This window comes from Bacillus rossius, chromosome 5, assembly GCF_032445375.1.
Source record: "Bacillus rossius redtenbacheri isolate Brsri chromosome 5, Brsri_v3, whole genome shotgun sequence".
NCBI classification, from domain to species: domain Eukaryota; kingdom Metazoa; phylum Arthropoda; class Insecta; order Phasmatodea; family Bacillidae; genus Bacillus; species Bacillus rossius.
In genome coordinates this window covers 1617175-1642345 of record NC_086333.1, presented here as the reverse complement: position 1 = coordinate 1642345, position 25171 = coordinate 1617175, and the positions used below count along the sequence as shown (strand labels likewise).

At 40.0% G+C, this 25171-nt stretch overlaps 1 protein-coding gene across 2 annotated transcripts in view; it reads left to right on the top strand.

Annotated features, from left to right (window-relative positions):
- Window positions 1-25171, top strand: part of LOC134531540 (UBX domain-containing protein 1) — a 130567-nt gene that overhangs the window by 51721 nt on the left and 53675 nt on the right. For both annotated transcript variants that reach the window (XM_063367211.1, XM_063367210.1), the window contains exons 4-5: window positions 4033-4284; window positions 13680-13935. In XM_063367211.1, coding sequence (XP_063223281.1) covers window positions 4033-4284; window positions 13680-13935 — 508 coding nt within the window. The remainder of the gene's footprint in view (window positions 1-4032; window positions 4285-13679; window positions 13936-25171) is intronic.

The following is a 25171-nucleotide window of genomic DNA, read 5'->3' as shown; positions in this document are numbered from 1 at the left end:
GATTTTTTTAAGGATCATCTAACACCCCCCCCCCCCCCCCTCCTGCTGCAATTTCTGCCAAAAATAAAAAGAAACTGTTACCTTTCACCTCGAGAAACTAACATATTTATAAATTACATTACACTTGTGTCACTCTTCAATACAATGAAAATTTTAAAACCATCACTATACACAAAAAAATAATTAAAGTTTTGAGTTATAGACTTACCAATTGTCTCTTCAAATTGCTGTTCCACGCACATATTAGAACCATTTAATTTATGATTTAACTTAACAAATGGTAACAAAATAATTTGAGGTACGTAATTCACTGTTTGTTCAGTTTTTAAGCTCATTATCCTACAATATGGCCTAACTTTAGCATGAAAATTTAAAAGTTTGTAACACGAGCATATATTAAAAACTAAGTTACTGTCTACACTCAAAATAATCACAATGTATCCATTATGACTTTACTTTTACTTCTCCAGTAGAGCTTCTTTCATTTTTGTTGTTGCAGATTTGGCCCTCTTCAATGTTTGTGAATTAAAACTGCGTTCAAAACAAGATCCACGTTGTGATGATTTAATGGTCAGTAGTTTCCCTAAAGTTTCATCACTAAGGGATGGTCGAAACTGAGTTTTGGTTTTTGTGACCATACTGAACACTCTCTCGCATTCTGCGTTGCTATGGGGAATTATCAGTATACCCAACATTACTTTAGCAAGTTTGTCATATTTACGAATGCTATCTGCAGACACAATTTCACCAACCAAATACCATTTGGTATCAATCCTTTCCTCCTGCTCAATTTCTGGAGTTAGTTTTTGTAACTGAAATCTACAAAACTGAGACTGCAATATGTCCATTTCTCTAGGCAAATCATCTGCACTAACACCAAACATTTTTGGAAATTGTTCCAAAAATAATTTAACACTTGAGAAAGATGCTGTGCTGATTGAGGAGATGTTTGCTACCTCGGCATGCATCAAAACATCACTTTTCAAAGGGAACTTGTGTATCATATAGTCACATGTTGTAGAATAAAACTTTCTAACAGAAGTGAAGAATACCTCCTTATCCTCATGCTTCAGAGAAATTTACTACAGTGGTAGTAGCACTACCAATGACTATGTCCGAGTCCTGTTTCTGATTTCCTTCACTGTGATAGTCAATTTCCAGCAATTAAGGTGATGAAAGGACAACTGATGGCTTGACAAATTTGGACATTAAATTTTGCAGCATGTCAAGTAAAATAGACCTCAATAAATGGATATGAGGTGTACTTGATTGGAAAACTATGTTTGGAGTTTCAAATACTGGCAAAGTACTTGACACAAATAAGCAAAATGCCTTGTTTACATCAGATGACAAAAACATAAACAATCTTTCTTCACGTGATAGACTACAGTAAACTCTCGATTATCCGTGTTAATTGGGACCTTCCGATGCCCGGATAATTGAATGCCCATAAAAAAACCCGGATAATCCGTTTTACCACTTAAAAATGGTGTATTTACTGGCAAAAAAATGTCTCTCTTCAGTAGAATTCTATGAGTACAAGCAAAAGCTTTGTATACCGTGTCCCAGCTTATTGGACTGTAAACAATACTGGCACTGTGTTGCCGCCATCCTTCTCCTGTCCCCTTTATTGCTACGGGAGAGTGAGCGGCGAGCGGCGGCAGTCCCAACTCAGAATCTCCCTCCACCCTTTTTACGACCTATTATCCGGGGTCACTACAAAATAAGTGTCTGAACCACAGCACAATATTACACACCTTTTTTTCCCCCTTCCAGCTATTGCATTTTATTTTTCTACCTTGCGCGGCAAGATATTGTTTCTTGTTAATTCCGCCTATTAAAATTACAGTCATAACTACGAGTATGGGATACTACGAGACCTTCGAAGTTACGAGAGTTTGAAATGCACCGTCAGTTTGACTACGTAAATAGTAATCCTAAACTAATCTGGTTATTACGAGTGCTTCCTTGTTGGCTCTTTCATAAGAAAGAGTGATTTAAATGGCATCTTCAAACAAGGAAAAATACCGTTAGTTGGAAGGAAAAAAAGGTTCACGCAGTAAACAAAGGCTTCAAAGCGAGAGAGGGTCGTGGCTATGCTGGCGCCGGGGCTGTGGACCATAACTCGCCGCTAGCTGTCGAGAAAGAATGAAGGCTGTTGTTGGGTGGGGCTGTGGGGGGAGGACGGGGTGTCTGGTGGCGAACAACATCCGGTACAGATTCTTGAAAGCATTCAAGGGAACAAAATGCCCCCTTTGTCAACATCTGCGTGGGTAGATGTTCTCATGCTTTTACGTTTAGAAGGCCCTGCCACACTGTCTGATCTACTAGCAAACTGCAAAAGTTTTTCTTCATAATTTTTTGGGCTGTTTGTGAGCTTAAGTTTCGGAATTGGGAACATATCTAAAGTACTTCCAGAAGACTTCTTAGAATTTACTTCAGTCATGAACAGACTTGTGAGTGGTTGCCACTGCTGCATTAATCTTGCCAGACACCTCCCTAATGAAAGCCACAGCGCATACCAAACGTGTTTGAGAACTTTTCTAGTTTCTGTGTTATGCAACTGCTGAAATTCGTGTAACTTTTCCTTTCGCTTCACACTTTTTTCAAGATAGTAATATATATCAACTAAGTACTCGTCAATGTTAACTGGAAGGCATGCAGCTCCTTTCTCTGCTGACAAATTTATTAAATGACATGGACACCCTATCACTACCAAATGTTCTATTTCTGTTGTTAGAACAGCTGCCACTCCACTCTTCTGCCCTATCATAACCGGCGCATTGTCCGTACTCAAAGCTACACAATTTGACAATTTCACATGATTTCATTTCAGATAGCAAAATTGTGTCCAGTAGAGTCACCTACTAAAGAAGGTGCACCCAGCAAGCAACTTTCTACTTTGTGTGTTTCATTATTATAGAACGTCACTACAATAGGATACAACTTTGAGTCACTTTGATTACTACCATCTGTAGCAATAGAAAATGTAGTATTTTTCAAAGCCACAACAAGTTTTTCCTTTTCCAAGTCACCCAGTACATTAACAATTGACGCCGTTTTTGTCCTGGCACAGCCATACTGCTTCGCTATACTGCTGTCCGGGATCATTTTCCTGAATAAAGGTCCCGCATGATCAGCACAATTAAAAGGTAGGTTATGTTCTGTAATAAATGTAGTCAATAGACATTCGGCACGAGTCACACTTTCACTACCAGTACCATTAACAAAAAAGTCTAACTTACGGTTTGTCTGCACACATTCACTGTTATCTACGTGTTTTTAGTACGCACGTGCTTAGAGACATCGCACTTCCCACCATGAGAGACAGTGAAATCACACCTGTACACGGTACAAAATGCATATGTAGCTCCTAACCTCGACTCGATTATCATTGGAAATACCAATTAATAATCATTCTTGAATGTTGCGTGGTATTTCTTCGATATTATAACTTTATATTCTTTCAACCACAAATAAATAATATGTTATGAACTGTAACCATTTTACTACACGCACAGAAAGCAGGTGAGAACTAGCAAAGTTGTAAACAAAAATGTTTCCCAAAACCTCGAATTGTCATTTATTTGAGAATATTACGGTACAGTAACAACAAACACAATTTTATTCTCGTTCAAAGTACAATAATATAGTACATAATACTTGTGTTAATTGATATTTATGGCACGGTCACGCAGCGCTGACATCGACAGCCGAGCAACGAACTACTATCGATAGTATAATTGTGCGATCACGAGTCAACCGACGTCAAAAACAGGAGAATGACGCATCAAATCATGAAGGCAGGAGATTAAATAAAAAATCGGGAGTCTCCCGCCTAAATCGGGAGAGGCAGAAGGTCTGCTAGTGTATTGATATGCATTTCAATGTTTTTTTTGGTATTATCACAGGGAGTTGTAGTATAATGGAAGTTAGTGTGAATTGCTGTGCAACGTTGTTCCGTGTGGCCGCACCGACGTGCCGCAGTGGCGCACGACCTGGCACGGCTGAAGGCCCGACTCGTGCTTGCAGCTGCGGGAAGCTGTTCACCAGCCACTCGGAGGTGGAGTTCCACGCCACCAAGACGGGCCACGAGAACTTCTGCGAGAGCACGGAGGAGAAGAGGCCGCTGACGGAGGAGGAGAAGCGGGAGCAGCTGCGCAAGCTGGAGGAGAAGATGCGGCAGAAGAGGCTGGAGCGGGAGGAGAAGGACCGGCAGGAGGCGCTGGAGCGGGAGAGGCTGCGCATCAAGTCGGGAAAGGAGCTGACGGCAGCCAAAAAGAAGTGAGTAGTTCCTTCTCTAGTGAGAAACACTTCAATACTACTGGTGACCTTTTTTTTTGTACTTGTAAAAATTAGTATTCTTTATCTGTCTGTTGATTTTTTTTTATTTCGATGGTACTACATACATTTTTTTAAATGTCATTATCAATCAATTTTGAAAAATGACTTTTGTAAAAATAAACTTATAACAAATTAGTAGGGACATGCTTTTATTGATATCTGATAAAGCAAAATTTTATGCGAATTTTGGCCTTTTTTGGTTGAAAACACTTTTTTTTTCCTTTTTTAAGCATACAGAGAATCTACTTCCAATTTTAGAATACTGCAAAATTGACACTTAAATATTAACTTACATCGCTTATTTATTTTGTCCCAAAAAATGCAAGAACACAATGAAATAAGTATGTATAAATTAGGGATGGGTCGGGTCGGTTCTTCGGTTCCTCGGTTCCCTGGTTCTAGGCCCCCGGACCGGAACTGTTTTCGGGTACTGAAAAGACGGGTTTTTTAAAGTTACGGGGTTAAGGTTCATTTTCAGTATTTTCACTACACTTCAAATTTAAAGCACAACCGTTCGGCATAATTATTGTTAAGACGTGTTAAAATGATTTATTTAATGGGGTTTTCCATTACGTATAATCGTATAAATAATAAATAGGTAAATAAAACATTCCACATATCTAAAACAGACAGACGTTACCGTACGTACATACCTCGGACGTGACTCAATGCGCTTAAGAAAATTGATGCACAGCCGTAACTATGTTCTATATTATATATAGTGCCGGGATAACTTTATTCTGTATGTAAATGTAGCACAATACAGATACTTGGAAAATTTACGAAATGTCCATCTTGGTCATATTGTTATTTTCATTTATTTACGGTAATATGCCACGGCTGCGGTGCCATGTTTTTGTGAACATAGTGACCAACTTGCCATGGATTACACAACTTATCATACATTTTAACTTAAAAATGGTAAACTTTATTTTACCATTCCAGAATTAAACCAAATGGTTTTAAATGTATGTGAAAATTGAAGTAAACAATTAACACCCTTTTAGATGTTACTTTAACATGATACTTATTTGACCGTAATATTTCAACACATGCGACCAATAATACCGGGAGGTTGGTCCACAGCCAGAACTTCAACATTTTGTTTTGGCTACAGTCGTGGTTTAGGCGATAAATAATTTGTGTTATTGGCACTTAAATTAATAAAGGAAGTAATATTTTCAGCTTTGTGCATGAGGAGTTTGTTTCGTTGCAGTAATGTCGTCTGTGTGGGAACATTTTGTTCTTGATGCAGATGAGAAGTTTGCTTTATGCGAACATTGTAAAAAATACTACCGATGAGACAGGAACCGGAACCGGAGAAGAACTGAACCGAATTCCAAGAACCGAAATAGAACCGGAACCGAAAAAATTACAGAACCGACCCATCCCTAGTATAAATGATTTTCTTAACTTTTGTTTGAGTTTGATATATCCACATTATCTGTGGTTGAAAAACACAGCACTAACCAAAGATTGTCTGCTTCCATACGTGAAAGCCAGCACTCAGACATGAAGGTTATTTCGGTCGAGATATTGAGTTCTTTACGCGGAGTTTTGCTTATAACCAGCAACAGTTTGGGTGAGAAGTGCTTCTGTGGTACCTGTGGTTTTATGGAATTTTTGTTTTTGATTTGTGTACATTAGTTTTGTTTACGTTTATTTGTATTGTATTTTTATTACATTTATAATTAGTTGATATTAAATTACTGAAGTGTTGTAATTGGAATACATCATTAAAAGTGACCTGCACTATTTTTAGAGACAAATTTTGTGGTTTTATTTTATTTAGATTTTTTTTAAACATTTCTGTTGTATTGTTTTTATTTTTATAAATGCTGTTTTAAATAATTGTTGCGCTCCAGACCCAGATTAGCTCAAACATTTGGTCTGGAGTGTTCATTTATTGTTGTTGGTTATACCTATGACTGTGGTCACAAAATTCTAAATACAGTGTTTTATCGCAGAATCGTCGCATGCGCGTAATCGTCACAACCATATTTTAGGCTGTCAAAATTGGGATAAAAAAACTTCTCGCGTAAACGTTGCATGATGTTTTTGGTCCCGCTAGTAGATACCGAATGCTTTGTGTAGGTATCTTTTCCGTATAAAACGATGTATTTTAAAGTAGAAATATAATATTTATTCGGTCATTACCACTTACTTAATAAATTAACGGAAAAATACGACGTTGTTTGGCGTGTAAATTTTCTTATAAAGACGTTTTTAAAAGTTATTTCCTTTATCTGATCGTCTGTGTCGCATCGGTGTAGGTGTAATCTAAAATTTAATTTCGGTCATTACCACTTATTTATTTAATAAACGGAAATACAAAGTTGTCTGACGTGTAAATTTTCTTTTAAAGACGTTTTTAAACTGTATTTCCTTTATCTGATTGTCTGTGTTACCGCGGCGTACCGCTTATAAATATGTAGCCAGCGCATCATTCATGTTTGGTTATGTTGCTTCCCGTATAGAGCGCGCGCACGTAGTCGAATATCGATATCTCACCGATTGTATGCAACGCGCGCTCCCTGTCAGGTGCCGAGTTAACTACATTTGATAGCCCGAAATCTTTCGTGGCAAGTGTGTACTACGACACTTTAGTTCACGTCAGATTCTAGTGGCTTGCCGTTCGCGTTAGAGTTTTTAATGTTGAAGAAAGGATTTTGTTTAAGGAATTATTAATATAGATTGTTTGGTGTGCTCTTGTATACTCCGCTTTTTTTTAAATAAACGTACTTTCCATGAACGGGTTTTGTTTTTAAGAATAACTTTACCTAACAAAAAAAATTTTTCCGCACAATGGTCGCACCCCTACTTTTCAAACTTGATTTTAGAATAAAATCTGCGATGATTATGCGAGATAACACGGTAAAACCTCCAAAACTATGGAAAAAAAATATTATATGTGGTAATGCCGGACAACAACTAAAAATTCTTTCTTTAAACTAGTGGTGCACCGATATGACTTTACCGATTACCGATTTGATTACAGATTATGAGAGCAATAATCGGCAGATACCGATTCAGTTACTGTTTATAATGAACAAATTTTTTTAAGTGTAATATTGCACACAAAAATTTTTACTCCCATGTGAATTTAATAACAAGATTAGGTACATCTTTGGAATTACAGTACTTGTGAAGTGTTTTCTGGAAGGGATGTTATACCTAGGAACTGTCTTGGCCATGAAGCTTCTGAAACCATTATTATCGACTATCGCACAAGGCTGTGTATCTTCACAAATCATTTCAGCTATTAACTGTGTCAGTTCTAATGCTCTTGTCATTCACATCATACAGTATTTTCTTTTCCATGATGTCTGTTATTTTTGTTTGAGCCAATTCAATTACTTTTCTTGGAACCCCATCTGTATCACAATCATCTGTGGTTACATTGGCACACATCTCCACTAACTTATTAGGATGCATTCGCTCGATGTGGTTCCATAGGTATCATTGCTGATTGGTCAGTCCACTACCACCACCACGAGAAATTACTGTTTTACAATGTAAACATGTTGCTTTAATTTGTTCACCTAAGTTTACAGAAAAATGTTTCCACACTTAACTTTTTTTTCTCCCTACTCGCCATCTAACTATAATATAAAAACGACACAAATCCAATTCTAGCACATGTGATTTTATTTATGTTTACTGAATATATTAAATTATAAATAATTTTTCACTTTTCACTTCACACACAAATAACAACGGATAATGTTACCAAAGACGCCCAAAACGAGTTGGTAAAGGCAGTGATAAACCATAGAAGGTATCGGGACCGCGATTTTGAACCGCTACTACGACTCGAAAAGATTGATTGTCATAGAATCCACTGCGACTGCTTGTGGTATTTCGATTGCTTGCGATCTATTTTACTTCTCTGGCTGTAGGTAATGTACAAGGCCACTACACAAGAGAGAGAACAAAAGATGCAACGTAAACAAACATATAGGAAAAATGTATTTTTTATTGTTCGAATGTAAATACGGCCGCCATATTGGTACATTCCACGTCAAAGTTTGTTTGGTTATACATTCGCAGCCATGAACTCTATCTGGTTACTTCTTATATCTGTGGTTCGAGTGTCTGTAATCAAGATCTGATGGTGTTAGACGAATATTGTAATAAATATATATCAATATTACCGTATTTCATCCTAAAATGTCTAACAAAATATTACACGGTAAAAACATAATTACACCAGGCTGAGTACAGATAACACTTTGCACAAATGCGGTATGTATCGTATTATTAAAAACGTTTTACTTGATTCCAAATAATTTATCTGAATCGCAAAAAATAGTTTCATAATATCCTTTTTAGTTAATACTTATGATTAAATGAAACGCGTAGATAATCAGCAAAGTAATCGTTAAGATAATCAATCGCTGATTACGATTAATCGGAAAGTACCCATAATCGCCGATTATGATTAATCGGTATCCGCATCGGTGCACCACTACTTTAAACCATTAATGTGTTATTTTTGAGCCACCGCCCAATACATGACCTCTTGGTACCTAGCACAGACACTGACTGATGAGGCTACAAGCCTGCATACCACCAGGTATGGCAGGTGCGTGGCTTCTTCACCCATTCACAGCACAGCACTCACATAAATATAGCTTCACAACAAGGCTTTTCTGGAAAAAATTACATGGAAAAATCACAAAAATACAGTGAAAAATATCAGCCAATCATGGCACATGGCAACAGCATCCTGATTAATTCCAGAGTTCTTTCTCATGGTTACCTAACTCTCTGTCTCTCTATATTTATTATTCACTTAGTAAACTATTGTGCCTGCTCATTCAAAGAACTATGGCAAAAAAAAATACAGAAGAAATTACATTAACATGCATTTAAGAATAAAGAAAAAACCAGCATTACTTAAAAAATACATGAAAAAACATAAAAATTTAATTATACAAATAAACAAATAAGTAAAAATAACATCTAGAGGCTTATTCACTATTAAGTAAGCAAATCATCAGAATACCTTAAAAAGTATGAAACAATACAAATTATGATCATAAAGAATTGGCAAACACATAAATACTTTTAAAAGGAAAAACGAGCTATTATTTGAAACATGCAGGGAAACCTTACCATAATACTATTTTAATCATGCCAGGAAACCTAACCATAGTACTGAATATGATCAGACAAAATAATAAATTGTTAGTTAAACTGGGCCCCAAGTGGGTTGCTACATAATTACTCCACAAAATAGTGGTAATATTTATATGTTGAATTTTTTACTATAAAATAATTTTTAATAAATGGTCTTAAACAGATAAATTTAGAACTAAAAAAATTAATTGGCGAGCATTTGTGGTTTTAAAGTGATTCAATAGGAGTTGCAGAAGAAAGCAAATTAAATAAATTTTTCTGTTCTAGGAACTTTGGTACAATCTTTTGTCTGGAAATAATGACATTCCTTGTATTTAAAACATTAAACTATTACTTTTATTATGATTTGAATTAGTTTTGGTTGAATGCTGCTCCGTTCCATGATATAACTTGCATTTTTGTGCTATTTGGTGTTATGCAGTGTAGTGACATGATTTTCGTTGTTATTTTGGTTTTATCGCAATTCACCATAAAATTTTGTCCGTAGCTTTCGTATTTGATTACTTCTTACGGTTATATTCATCTTATACCAAATCAAATCTCCAAAATATCAACTTTGGCATTTTTGAGCATAATGTAAAGTTGTTACATTTTTATTGAATTATCGTGGTTGCTACAGGACTAGAAAACCGGGAAAACCGGGAAATGTCAGGGAAAATTCTACGAATTCTGGAAATTTTAAAGTTGCGTATAATTCAAACAAAGCTTTGTTTTGATGCGCTCGTACCGCTACAGAACGACTCCGCTAAAAGGCTGCTGCTTAAGGCACACGGCAACTGCAACTTTATTTTTACTTGGTCTACGATTGTCCGTTGCAATAGGCTGTTTCAACCACCCATCATAACTTCTGGCCAATCCAGGCACTCGTTAGTTAACTAGTGAACCCGGCCTTCATTTGTTCGTGTTTTGATCCTTTTTAATTTGCCCTTGAGACTTTGTGTTTTGTTCCGTTCAATGCAAGAACTACAGAACGGGCATGGCGTCGTTTATCTTTTGAAGGCTATTTTCACGTGGAATAAGATGAGTACAAAGCTTATTACGTGAATTTAAAGGCGTTGTTTCAGGTGAAGTTAGTTTTTGATGCGATCATAAGAAAATAAAGTGCATTTTGATAAAGAAGCAATACCAATTCTCATTTTGAAAACTACCAAGCTGATACGAAAACACGTGGCTTTTGTGTGCGGTTATGTTTTTGCATTTTTTCTACCTATTTTTTTAAATTACTTTTTTTTTTCAACCGTTATAATCCGTGAGTTCTGTTGCGTGACACTTACATTATGTATAAAAAAATATGCATAACTGAACATGTTTTCCCCCAGAATCGTTAGTTAACATTGTAAGATTGTAAGAGTATTGCATGTTGTAATGCTGCTATTGTAATTCTCTAAGTAGGCCCGTTATATTGCTAGGTGTGAATTTGTAAACGTTTTTGTATTTGTGTAGTTATATTTTTTTAAGAATTCATAAACAATAATGTTTTAACCTAACCTGAAAATATTAATATGTACTTTTTTTTTAGCTTAGAGATGTCGAAGAAAACTACTTTTAAGGAGAATGTGCTCAAGGAGTCACAGTTTCAGCATATCAAACCCTCTGCTAAAAACATAAATTCTGCGTACTGCACTTTGTGCTACTAAAGTATTCAACTCAGCAATGTGGGCCGAAGAGCTCTCACCAGCCATGTTGAAGGAAAAAAACACATTCGCAATTCTGCCGTCAAAGTAACACAAAAAAACAACCTTATTTTACCTCATGTTGAAATTTTTATACTACATTTAATCATATGCACGTTAATATTTATGGTATGTACTTCAAAAGAAAGTCAGGGAATTTTTCTCTTAAATTTCTGGAAAACAGGGAAAAGTCAGGGAATTCTAAGATTCTATTTCTGTAGCAACCATGATTATGGTATGAGTAAATATTATTTTTCTGAGCAGCTTATGCTTTGAACTGTTGGTACTAGCAATAAGCAGTATTGCTGTGCAAATTAACTCTATCTACTAGTATCGTATTTTTATAAGAAAAAATGTAAATGTTTTGTTAAAAAAAATGTGATGCATAATACCTGGGAAATAATAACACCACTTTCAGCCCAAAATAACACCAATTTGTGGTAAATGCATGTATCTACAAATTAGATTATAGTTTTGTAAATAAAACCACATCATAAATTGATATGTTTTCATGATTGGATTTTGTTTACAGGAAACTATTGGCATCTGTTGTGCAGTGATATCAAAAATAACGATTCTTATACCTCACAAAAAATACCTTAAATTTATATGTACAGTAAAACCTTTTTGTTGCGTCCCCATTTATTGCGACCACCTCTATTACAACCCGATTTCGAGGAACCGTGAAAAATTGCCGAAAATCTGAAGAAAATCGGACAGAAAATAAGTTTCTTGTGGTGAGTAGCCTGTTACTGCGTTTCTCTTGCCGAGTGCTGTACTGCCGTAGGCAGCGCATATCTAAAAATAGATACCACTTCTTGTCGACCGCTGTCAGCGCTTAACCCCCATTCCACGTCCCTTTGCCGGCAGGTGCAGATAAAGGTTTTTGTGGCAACGTGTTTACGTTTAGCTTCTTGCGAGTGTCTAGTGTGGTACGCAGTTAAGGCAAAGCTACCTGCTGGATTTCTCTTGATTTTAATTACTATCGGTTGACAATACACAGAGACCAAGTGGATGCACGCCCGCCTCGACTTGTTTTAACTGCTGCAGCGATGTTTATTTTGACAGCTCACGCAATTATCTTTTCCCGTGGGTTGATAGAAAAAAAAGGCTAAAAAAAGGCTACGCCACTTATTGCCCACGCAACACACTGGCTGCCGTCTGTCTCCCTCGCATTTATCTTTCTTCTAACATTCCACGTCTCACCTCTCGCGCGAGCAATAACGAAGCGACCACGCATTGGGCCGTTTTATGCTTTGTTTAATGACAGCAGCTTGATTTTATTCGGTATATTCTTTTTCATAGGACCCTTGCTATTAAAATACATTTATATTTAAGTTTGAAAGCTTGTAAATTCCTTGCCAGAGATGACTGAACTCGAACTTGGTGTGAAAAGTGACATATTTTGACCCCTCCCTCACTGCTTTAGTACCCCATTCATAATAGCCCAATTTTACGGGAGAAGGAAGGGTGAAAAGAGCATTTTCTCACTGAAGGTTTTTCAAAGGGGAGCGAAGTTGGGGTGTTATAAGGGAGGACACTAGATGGTTTGTGTGTCTGGGAGGGATGAGCTAGCCTTGAAGAATGTTACAGAGGGAAGGGAGGGGTGAGCTTATGCGTCATGAAGCCGCTGCCGCCAGCCAGCCGGGCGAGCTTCGTGTGCGCCCACTCGCGTTGCAGAACGTACAGCTGCCATATTTTTAAAGGAAATGTCCCATTATTTTTCTGTTATTCCTACATGAACATTATTGGAAGTATTAAAGCCGTCACAAAAATACGCTGTGTGTTAAAATTAACAGATTTTAATGATTTTCATTTCGTTTTTTTTTTTTTGTCAAAATGTCTAATTTTTTGACGGTTCCCGAGAATGTATTTGTAAAATCACTGCTTCGTTAAATCCGGGGTTCGTGACATCGGTGTTCTAGTGTATTTAACTACGGCAAGCAGAAAACGTACATCTAAACTAACACATATTTTCTTTAGAGGTGGCCTGTAGGGCGACGGACTTGTCATGAAGGAAGAAGTGGGTTTAAAGCAAAGCCATCTAGCATTGTGAGTGACAGCATCCTGCCATTGTACGGCTGGTTAGCGAGTAGCGGTTTGGGAAGGGGCGGGGGGGGGGGGGGGGGTGAAATGAACTGAAAATTTCGGAAAACATCTATTACGCCCCCCCCTCTATTAAGACCCTATTCCTGGGAACCGTGAGGGGTCGTTTCAGAGAGGTTTGACTGTATAATGTTTAATAAACCTCATAAATTATCAATACTTATAAAAGCATAACATTGTTGGAGGTGCTATTCGTTTCTAACCTTTGTAAACTAACGATAATGATATTAAAGAGCATAAATTTATTGACACTGTGTTAGTGAGTGTAAATAATGATAATGAGGACTGGTGGAGAGACAGAGAGAGATACCGTGTTACCTGGCCACTTCTCACCCAGGGTTTTCGTGAGAAGTAACTGCACGGCTGTAGTAAATGTTAATGAGGCCTATGATGAGGAGTCCACGTGTGCTGCAGGATGGAGGAGACGGAGATGAGGAAGATCATGGAGCAGCGGCAGAGGGACAAGCTGGAGGACAAGCTGGCGAGGCAGCGAGTCAAGGACCAGATAGAGCAGGACAAGCTGGCGCGCCGGGCCAGGTTCGGGGGCGCAGGGGCGACCGAGCCGAGCGCCTCTGCCCCCGGCCCCAGCCCTGCCCCCGCCCCTGCCCCCGCCTCCGCCCCCGCCCCCGCCCCTGCCCCCCAGAGGGACTACTCCCAGACCAGGCTGCAGGTGAGTGCATCTGATAGTTCTTCAAAGAAAATTTTATTTTGTTTATGAATTTTTTTAGACCAATTTGGTTTTATGTTGGGGAAGGAGTTGGGCTATGGCTCTATTGTAGTGGGAACCACGGTTGTGATTCAGGAAATCATGGAAAAAAGAGGCAGGAAGGCCGAGTTGGGATTTTAACCCGGGTCCTCTGGAATGGGAGTCCAGTGTCTAAGTCTCATTCTGACAACCACATAATTTTTTTTTTTACATTTTATTGTCATTGTTATTATTTTAGGTTTCCGTATGAAATACCTCTTGTGCATTTGTTATTTATTTTTATTACAGTTGTGACATGCACACCAACACCTCATAAAGAGGCTACTAGGGTGTGCATGGGATATAAAAAAGAAACAAAAACAATGAAAAAACCATATCACAATAAAAGAGCATAACATGTAAAAAGATACAATTAAAAACAAAATGCAAAGGACAAAATAAACAACAGACACAGACACAATAAACAATTACAGCAAAACCCCTTATTTGCACTTTTCATGGGGACAAAGTAAAAAAGTGAAAAGCGGGAAAGTGTAAAATAAAGGACTATAAAAGTTACGTTTTTCACAATGTTTTTAGGCCTACTATGGTTGTTACGTGACGTAAATAGCGGAATGGATTCGATTTTTGAGACGTAATTCGCGTGAAAGTATTGTATTGGACTAAATGGGAACCAAACGTGACCTGAAGAATATAGTGCAAATAACGGGAAAACGTAAATAATGGTAACGTAAATAAGGGGTTTCGCTGTAATTAATGATACAATCATTCTCTACAGGAAGAGTAAGGAAGAGATGAAATAAACAAATTTAGACAAGACAAAATCAAGAAGTTCAATTCCCCGGATGCGGATGAAAAATGTATTATCTTTATTAATACATAATTTTTATTTAAAGTTAATTATTTATGTAATTTATTTATTTAACACTTGAGAATCTAAGAATGAGCAGAAGAAAAAACTGTTTAAATGAATATTCTATTATTTGTTGTCCTTAGGAATTCCTCATATTTATTGTAATTTGGTAATTAATCTGTAAACTACTGTAAAATACCGATATAACGAACTTCACATTAACGAAAATTTAACTTTAACGAATGATTTGAAATTACCCTCCAATGACTCTACACATACAAGGTTATAATATCTCAAATTTACGAAATAGATTTTCAGTACAACGAAAGCATTTTACCGGTTTTCTTCGTCAATATCATGCGCATTTACAGAATATTTAGTCTATGCGTCAAAATATTTATTTACTGTCGTTCTCTTGACATAATTTCAATGATTCAAGCATTCAAAGGCTTTATTTTGTTGTCTATTTACATTGAAAATGGCATTGCAAAGTTTGATGTGCATTTGTTTTCTTTTTTTTTTTCTACCCAAGATATGGCCAACTGCTTTTACTCACGGCCATAGACTTTAAAAATACACTACTAGTAGTAGGAACTGTATGTTTAGACGTGCACACTTCACTTATTTTATTTGTGGCGAGATATGGCCAACAGCTTTTCTGTAGCGGCAACATTTATGAAAAACTTACACAAAGCTGGAAAACTGGAAAACTAGATGCCGCTAAAACTGGAAATATCAGCGACTCAATGGTTTCCATCTTCTGCACATATCGTTCAGTCTTTGGTCTGTTTGGTTTCCATTTCCATTATTGATTGTTTACATTTTGTTGCCATCAGTGATTTTCAGTGACGTGCTGTATTTATTTATGCATTTATTATTTTTCTAACCAAGTTTCAGTTTAATTTTTATCATCATGGACAATAAAAAAACGGAAACAGTATTCTTTAGAAGAAAAAATGGAAATCTTGAAGGAAGTAAACAAAGGCACAAAAAAATCACACGTGGCCAAGCAATTTGGTTTGGCACGCTCTACACTCTCTACAATACTGAAAGAACGGGGGAAGATTGTGAAGATGTATGAACAATCATCGCTGAGTTCCAACCGCAAAAGAATATTCTTTTACAGAGATTGAAATTATTTAATGTTTTTCTCAAAATAAACCACTAACCCTGTAGCATAATGCAGCTCAAATAATTGATGATTATAGGGTAGGTATATACATAGTTCCATTTTGTATTGCCATTGCATTCTGTAGTATGGGAAAAAATTTTACGTTGGGATATTTCAGTTTAAAGAAATTTCAGTATAAAGAACAAAATCGCTTGCTTTATAAGACTTTGTTATAACAAGATTTTACTGTATATCATTAGTCTTATATAAGGTACTTAAAAATGGCGGTTTGCAACTGTTAAAAGAAGGAATTTTTATCCCAGTAGTTTCATAAATGTGGGGACAAAACAGTTTATAGTTATAACCGTTATGAACAAACATTGCATCCAGAATACTATTTCTTCTATCAGTGTTATGTACTGTCAGCTCGGTTGGTAAGGCTGAGAGTGTGGTGTTGTCTATGGTTCGTCAGTCAACAGTAGCATCATGGCTGATAGCTCGTCAGATAACCTGTGTAACATGTAATGTAACCAATGTATCGTGTAATGCAGACACAGTGCGTGTAACGGGTACATAAAAGTGGCGACGAGGAATTCCGGATCGGTTCGTGCGCGTGAAGTGGTGTGCGGGCGATGATGGCGGCGATTGGGGTTATGGGAGAGTTTGTGCCGGGTCGGGACACGTGGAAGAGTTACCGCGAAAGGGTGCAGTTTTATTTTATAGCGAATAAAATTGAAAACGACGAAGCAAAACGCGCTGTATTTTTCACTGTCTGCGGGGCGGAACTCTACAACTTAATTTCATCATTGTTAGCTCCACAGGCTACCGATGAGATACCCATCGCCGAGGTATTCAGCAAGCTGTCCGCACATTTCGAACCGAAACCCAGCGAGATTGTTGAGACATACAAATTTTTGAAACGTGACCAGCTAGCGGATGAAACGATAGCAGTCTATCTGGCGGAACTCCGGCGATTGAGCACGCATTGTAACTTCCCCAATTTGGAGAGGATGTTGAGAGACAGACTGGTGTGTGGTGTGCGGGATAGATCGGTTCAGCACGCGTTGCTGTCTAAGGATCCACTGAGCTTCAAAGATGCAGTGGATATTGCTATGGCGGCTGAGGCAACAGGGAAGAACATATTGGACTTACGTGGAAAAGGTGACGAGATAAGTACAACGCGTGTTGACGAACATCCGGTGCATGCGGTGGCAGGCAGAAGCCATACCGGCAGACGTCCGGCTGGTATTCAGGCAAACATGGACACGGGAATACGTAAACAAATGATGGGCCCCCAGGAGAACAAACGGAAACAACAGTGTTGGCGATGTACAGGGAATCATGTTGCGGAAGAGTGTCGGCATGTGACAACTGTGTGCCGGTTTTGTTCCAAACAGGGCCACATAGAGAAAGCCTGTATTACAAAACAAAAACAAGGTAGGCCTGTTGGTGGGGCCCGACAGGGAAATGTGGGGAATAAGTCTAACTCTGGACTTACTCACATGTTGTCAGATACAGTAAGGGAGCAAGAGGGAGAACAAAATGAAGCAATGTACAGTTTGAATAACCTGCGTGCGTTGAAAAGTAAGGCACCCTTTGTCATGGATGTTGGGTTGGATGGCAACAAACACTGCATGGAAATAGATACAGGTGCAAGCTTTTCTGTTATTAGTGAGGAAACATACAAGGCCCTGTGGCCCGAACAGCCACCATTGGACATGTGTAACATCGCATTGCGTACGTGGTCCCAGGAACAGTTGCGAGTTAAGGGAGTTAAAACAGTCTTGGTAAAAACAAGGGGACGTGAGGCAGTACTGCTTCCGGTGTTAGTGGCGGCTGGGAAAGGGCCGAGTTTGATGGGGAGGAACTGGTTGGAGCCCCTTGGGATTTCTGTGGAGGGCGTTTTCATGGTAGAGAGTTGCAAGGAACCTAGTGTTGTGCAGAAGAGTCAATGGGTGGAGGAACTGGTAGCCAAGTATCCAAAGGTATTTGACAGCAGTTGTTTAGGACAGTACAAAGGTCCACCGGTATCCCTCGTGCTTAAAGAGGGAGCCACACCAGTATTTAGGAAATGCAGACCAGTACCGTTTGCAATAAGGGACAAGGTAGGGGATGCAATCGACAAGCTGGTGATGCGAGGAGCTTACGAGGCAGTGCCGTATTCATCGTGGGCGACACCTGTCGTGCCTATTATGAAATCGGATGGGTCCATTCGCATATGTGCTGACTACAAGGGCACAATCAATCCAGCATGTAAGACAGAGTGTTATCCGTTGCCGACCATCAACGAAGCTCTGGCATCGCTGGCAGGGGGGAAATATTTCACGAAGCTGGACTTGGAGGATGCCTACATGCAGGTTGGAGTCGACGAGGGAACGGCAGATTTGTTGACTGTCAATACCATCAAGGGACTTTTCAAGGTCCGCCGATTACAGTTTGGAGTGAGTAGTGGCCCTGCCGTGTTCCAGAGGCTCATGGAAACACTCTTAGCAGGTATAGAAGGAGTGGTAGTGCTACTGGACGATGTGTTAATAGCGGGCCCAAATGAAGAAGAGCACTGGACACGTGTAGCGGAGGTAGTGGCAAGGATAGACAAGGCTGGGTTACGGTTGAAGAAGTCCAAGTGTGTTTTTGCATCCGCAGTGGTGAATTTTCTAGGTTATAGGATAGATGCGGAAGGGATACATCCCACACACGACAAAGTGGAAGCAATCCGTAGGGTACCAGTGCCCCAAAACAAGAAGGACCTGCAGTCTTTTTTGGGCTTGCTCAATTTCTATGAGCGGTTCTTGAAAGATAAAGCTAGTGTGTTGGAGCCTCTACACCGACTGCTTGATGGAAACGCTGCCTGGAAATGGGAGACACAGCATGCAGCTGCATTTACCAAGGCCAAGGAATTGCTACAAACAGACTGTGTGCTGGTCCATTATGACACCACAAGACCTCTGGTGCTAACATGCGACGCCTCAGAGTATGGTGTGGGTGCAGTGTTGGCACACGTCATGGACGATGGTGAAGAGAGACCGGTGGCGTTTGGGTCGCGGACACTGCAAAAATGTGAGCGGAACTATGCGCAGATCGACAAGGAAGCCCTCGCAGTGATATTTGGGGTGACTAAATTTCATCAATATTTGGCAGGCCGATCATTTACAGTGGTGACGGACCACAAGCCACTATTACGACTTTTGGATCCCAAGCGCCCAACCCCGGACATACTGTCACCTCGCATGTTACGGTGGAGTCTGTTGCTGGGCATGTATGACTACACCATCATGCATAAGCCAGGGGTTCGGATTGGACATGCAGACTCCTTGAGCAGGTTGCCACAGCCGACATCACCTAGGGAAGTTCCGGCAGTGGCAGATATCCTGATGTTTGAAGCAATGCCGGACGCCCCCTTGGACGCCCAGTCCATGGCACGATGCGTGAGCGAGGATCCAGTGTTGAAGAGGGTGAAGCATTTTGTGTTGCATGGATGGCCACAAGAACTACCAAGTGAGGAGATTCGACCCTATTGGAACCGCCGGTTAGAACTGTCAGTCTACCGTGATTGTGTGCTGTGGGGAACTCGGGTGGTAGTTCCGCAGCAGCTGCGAAGTAGCCTCCTAGGAATGTTACATGCATCACATGATGGAATGGTGCGCTCAAAGGCCATAGCTCGAAGCTACATCTGGTGGCCAAAACTGGACGAAGACATTGAGGAGATTGTAAGCCATTGCCAGATATGTCAGGCTGAACGCAGGGCACCAGCAAAGACCCAGGTGCCATGGAGCACGCCCCAGAGACCATGGTCCCGTCTGCATGTTGATTTTGCGGGGCCCTTCCAAGGGAAAATATTTCTGGTTGTCATTGATGCCTTATCGAAATGGCCAGAGGTACGGTTGGTGCCGTCAATGTCATCTGCTGTAGTGGTGCAGGAGCTGAGGAGTATGTTTAGTAACCATGGTATTCCGGACGTTGTGGTGTCTGATAATGGGACTGCCTTTGCTTCAAGTGAAATGAAGACCTTTCTAGAGAAGAATGGAGTCATCTACAAGTATACGCCCCCATACCACCCAGCCAGTAATGGACAAGCCGAGCGAACGGTGCAAACTGTCAAGGACAAGTTGAAGAGGTTGAAAGCAGGCGACTGGAATACGAGATTACACAGACTGCTCTTTTCGTTGCGCACAACTCCCAGTACGGTCACGCAGAAGACGCCTGCCGAACTCTTGATGGGTCGGAAGCTGCAGACGGTTTTCGACAAGCTGCACCCGCGGTCGCTGTCGGGTGCGGGAAAAGGGTTAGTGGAGGACGGGTGTGATGGTAAAATGAGACAGTTTAGTGAAAAGGACCCAGTGTTAATACGCAACTATGGAGCTGGACCCAAGTGGGTCCCTGGAGTGGTGGCACGTAAGGAGGGTACAGTTACATACCAAGTTCAGGCTGGAGGTCACATGGCACGGAGACATGTTGATCAGATGGTGCGACGCAATATCGCTACACGACTCCAGGGGAGCTCGAGGTTACCGGTGGGAGGAGCATCTGGGACGCGGCCCCGAGAGCAGGAAGAATCGCTCCAGCAAGCTGTCCATCGTAGGAGACCAGAGCTTCAGCAGCAACCACAGAGGCCTCCAAGCAGTACAGCGACACAACCAGGATCATCTGGTACGAGGATGAGTGGCGAGATGCCCCTCCAGCGAGTGGCCGGTTCCCTAGTGTTGGGGGACTCCGAGCTACCATTTTTGGGGTTTCCTAGTGACTGCGGTTCGGCAGCTGCAGTCGATCATGTTCGTCCAGGGCAGCAAACATCTGAGGAGCTTGCTGGAACCTTGGAGTTCTCACTGCAGGAGACCCAGGGACCGCCCCAGGAGCTGAGTAACTGGCCAACGAGGGTGAGGGAGCGATCCACACGAGTGACTACGTTCTCCATTGTGTATAACAATATGTACAAGTGCTTAGGGTAAAAAATCACTTGGAGGGAAGGACTGTTATGTACTGTCAGCTCGGTTGGTAAGGCTGAGAGTGTTGTGTTGTCTATGGTTCGTCAGTCAACAGTAGCATCATGGCTGATAGCTCGTCAGATAACCTGTGTAACATGTAATGTAACCAATGTATCGTGTAATGCAGACACAGTGCGTGTAACGGGTACATAAAAATCAGAAAGGGAACCTAAAAGAGAGTTAAGATCTATTAACTTGGTTGTTTTTTGGGCTATATATTTAGATACTTTGGTTTGAATTGAATTAAGTTTTACACAATCAGTACTAGTAATACTATTCCAGATTATTGATCCATATTCAAGTTTTGATCAAATCAAATCTGTGTAGGGGGATAGTAAGTCCAAGAGCTTTTCTTCAGTGAGATACAAGGGAATCTATATGTAGATGCAAAAAGAGTTTAGAATCAAGTAGTATGCCAAGATCTTTCACAAGAGGGGTCTTAAAGATAGGTAAGTTATCTATTTTATATTCATAATTGATGGGAAATAATTTTCTAGTAAAGGTTATTATGGTGGTTTTATCTTTGTTAAGATTAACAAAGTTAAAGTAGCACCATTCAATAACTGAATTGATGTCCGACTGGAGTAGATAACAATCATGGATGGATGAAATTTTCTTGTATATTTTTAGATCGTCTGCAAAAAGAGTGCCAATCGAATGATTTATACCAACAGTTAAGTCGCCAATATAAATATTAAAATGTAGAGGTGAAAGTGTACCACCCTGTGGTACACCAGAACTAACCAGATGTAGATCAGTGTGTGCTTTTTGTATTGATACAAAACATTTTCTGTTGTTAAAATAACTAGTCAGCCAGGACATATATTTATTATATAAGCCGAATTCAGCACATTTATATAGAAGAATTAGGTGATTTACATTATCAAAAGCTTTTGCTAAATCAAAATAACAAGCATCAACTTGACCACGAGTTATAACTTGAGAATAGATAGGTAGAGACCCCGAAAAATGGTGAAGCGCGAAATTCACGAAATAACGCGAAAATTTGATACTTTAAACGAATTTTGCGACTTTCCTTTGATTTCGACATAGCCGCGAAATTCACGAATTTTTGCACGAAATTCACGCATTTTCGCACAAAATAATGCCCTTATGTCGCAAGTTCTTTTTATTTACGCCATCATAAACATAGGCGTGAGATAAACATAGACTGAAAGATAGGGGTGTGCGAAGCTTCGAGTAATCGAAGTCGAATCGAAGATATTTTTTTCCTTCGACTTTGGCTTCGACAAAAATAAACTTCGAGTGGAAAAGTCGAAGATTTTTGCCAGAAACGTTTGGCCCACTATTTTGATCAATATGTATATACTGCCAAAATATATTTGCGGCGGGTAATTTCCCGATTATGTATACAGCAAATTCTCTCTAGTACGTCTCTCTTGTTAACGTACAATCCAGTATAACGTATAAAGCCGCCAGTCTCTTGAAACGCCATGCAAATTAATAGGCATAATAAATATATAACGTACGTTTTTCAAAGCCCTGGACGGTAAATTCTCGTTAATACGTATCGTTTTGCCGATATTAATACACAAAATATTAAACATTTTCTCATTTCATTCACAATTCTATAGCTTTGTTTAACGACAGGCCTTGTGGAAATTTTTTTTTTGTTTTGTTGGTTAACGGCTTTCGCCCACAACCAGAACTATACTCGCACATGGTCAAAACGGCTTATGGTCCCTCACAACCAGATGTCTTCAATATCTCGCTGCAAAAACCCGCCTCTTCTAGGGATCAACACCGGCGTGATCCAACGGAAATATATACCAGGCGGAGCGCACGTAGGCGGAGGGGCATGGTAGGAAAACCTAGCAGGAACTATTCATTGCTAACTATTTTCTCGGTCGAGGCCCATCGACCAATGGAAAGAAGGCCATGGAATAAGGTCAAATGTTAATATAATACACCGGTCACCAAGGACAGGGGACCCAAGGGCGTTACCATTAACTCATATGTGGATGCCATTCTCGAATAGGAAATGGGACAGCACGATACAGACCTCACAAGTAGACGTAAACAACAAGGAAGGGTACGCCATGGGCAAAGGCAAATTAAGACTCTTAAGTTGAGCATAGAGGTTATCCCGCGAACGGACACAACGACATTCAAATAGTAAATGATTAACATCCGCCAGGACAGCACCACATGTGCAGTCAGAATTGTCTTGAATACCGAGTTTATGCAAATGGGCAGGGGCAGCAGTATGATTGGATCGGAGTCGAAATGATAAGACAGCGAGGTGACGCGGCTGATTATCAAAGACGATATCCGTGCTGACCGGTCTATGTCGATATAAGGACGCGTAAACTGTTGCGTTATCCCTGGCATAGCGTCTCCATACGGCATCCCACTCCTTCATAATGAGCCGGTCAAGGTAAGGGAGAAGGACATTATATGATACCGCCGGAACCGTACTACCACAGCATCGAGCCAAATTGGCCAGGCGGTCTACCATTTCATTCCCGTGAATCCCGATATGACTAGGTATCCAGAAAAATTGTACACTGATGTTAAGTCTACACAAGGTGAGTGTAAGTTCCTTAATAAGCCAGACCACAGGTTCTCTAGGAAGGGGGGTGGAATTGAGAGACTGAATTAAACTATATGAATCTGACACAATAATAGATTGGTGAATTTTTTCTCGGAGCACATATTGCAACGCCTTATATACCGCATACGCCTCAGCATAGTAAATGGTAGTTATAGGGGGCAGTTTATATAAGCCAGTAGTTTTATTGTGACTATCGTAATAGGCAGCTCCTACCCCTGTGTCTGTTTTGGAAGCATCTGTATATATAGTTCGATGCAAATGCACATGATTCACGCTTTCGTAGAACTCCTGAGCGGTCAGATATGACGGTTGTTCCTTACTACCTATGACCTGTGTTCGCAGCGGTTGAAACGTGATATCATATGTTAAAGTATATTTGTTTAAACAGGGCGTAGAAACGATATGGGACTTTGCTCGTTTAAGAGCGTCCGGAATATCCAAATCCAGTTTGTCCACCGCCCGCATATAACCGGCAACATGAGATGCCCTTGAGCGTATCCAAAGTTTCCCCAGGAAGCACTTTCTATGGAGGGTTAGTGGCAAAAGTCCCAGTTCGAATTGCATACATGGGATAGGCGTCGAAGGGAAGGCACCTAAAATGATCCGCATACTAACGTTCTGTATCTTCTCCAGTTCAGCACTCCTGGTGGGAGAGAGGTTGTAAAGAACACAACAGCCATAATCGAGCACCGACCAAATAGTGGTAATATAAAATAGTTTTAATAATTTGACCTCCGCACCCCACGTGCGGTGTGTTAGAGCTTTTAACAGATCAATGCGCTTCCGACATTTATGCGTTAGATATTTAATGTGGGCTTTACCCGTCAAACGATGATCAAACACCACACCTAGGTATTTAATTTCTGTCACAATCGGTAAGGGTTGACCCAGCAGTTGGAAGGGTGGAAAATTGTGTGGTTTATATTTCCTCGTAAAAAACACGACCTTACTTTTCGTCGGGGATATTTCTAATCCATTGCTATCAGTCCATGCCTGAAGCCTGTGGAGTGTGTCACACAGCGTGTCCTGAGCTCCCTGATATGTTGTATTATAGGCCCATATCACGATATCATCTGCATAAGTAATGTTATAGGATGTACGGCCAATGTGATAAACTAAGTGTTGGGTATACAAAAGGAACAGGAGTGGGCTCAATGTACTGCCTTGTGAAAGGCCATTATAGACGATGCGTGCAGACGATGGTGTCTGTGACGTGATTGGGTAATATTGTCGGACAGAAAAAAAAACGTGTACACATTTAATAATTTGAGTGGGAATTCCAATATGGCACAGCTTCTCATACAATACAGTCAAGTTAACATTATCGAAAGCGGATACCAGGTCGACAAAGAGCGCGGTACATATTTTCTTTAGCTTGAAGGCAGCATGAATTTATGACAATAAGGATAGTATGGCCTCGTGTGAACCGATACCTGGCCGAAAACCAAACTGCTCAGGTCGGATGAGCTTATTCTTTTCCAACCACCACTGTAACCGATTTTTCAATAGTTTTTCAAAAACCTTTGCAAGACATGAGCGGAGTGCAATGGGCCGGTAAGAAGTAGGGGCTAACAGCGGTTTATTCTGCTTCTTAATAGGAATTACGATGAATTCCCGCCAGGCTAACGGAGTTACACCATGAACGAAAATGTGATTATATAGTTGTAATAAGTATGAAG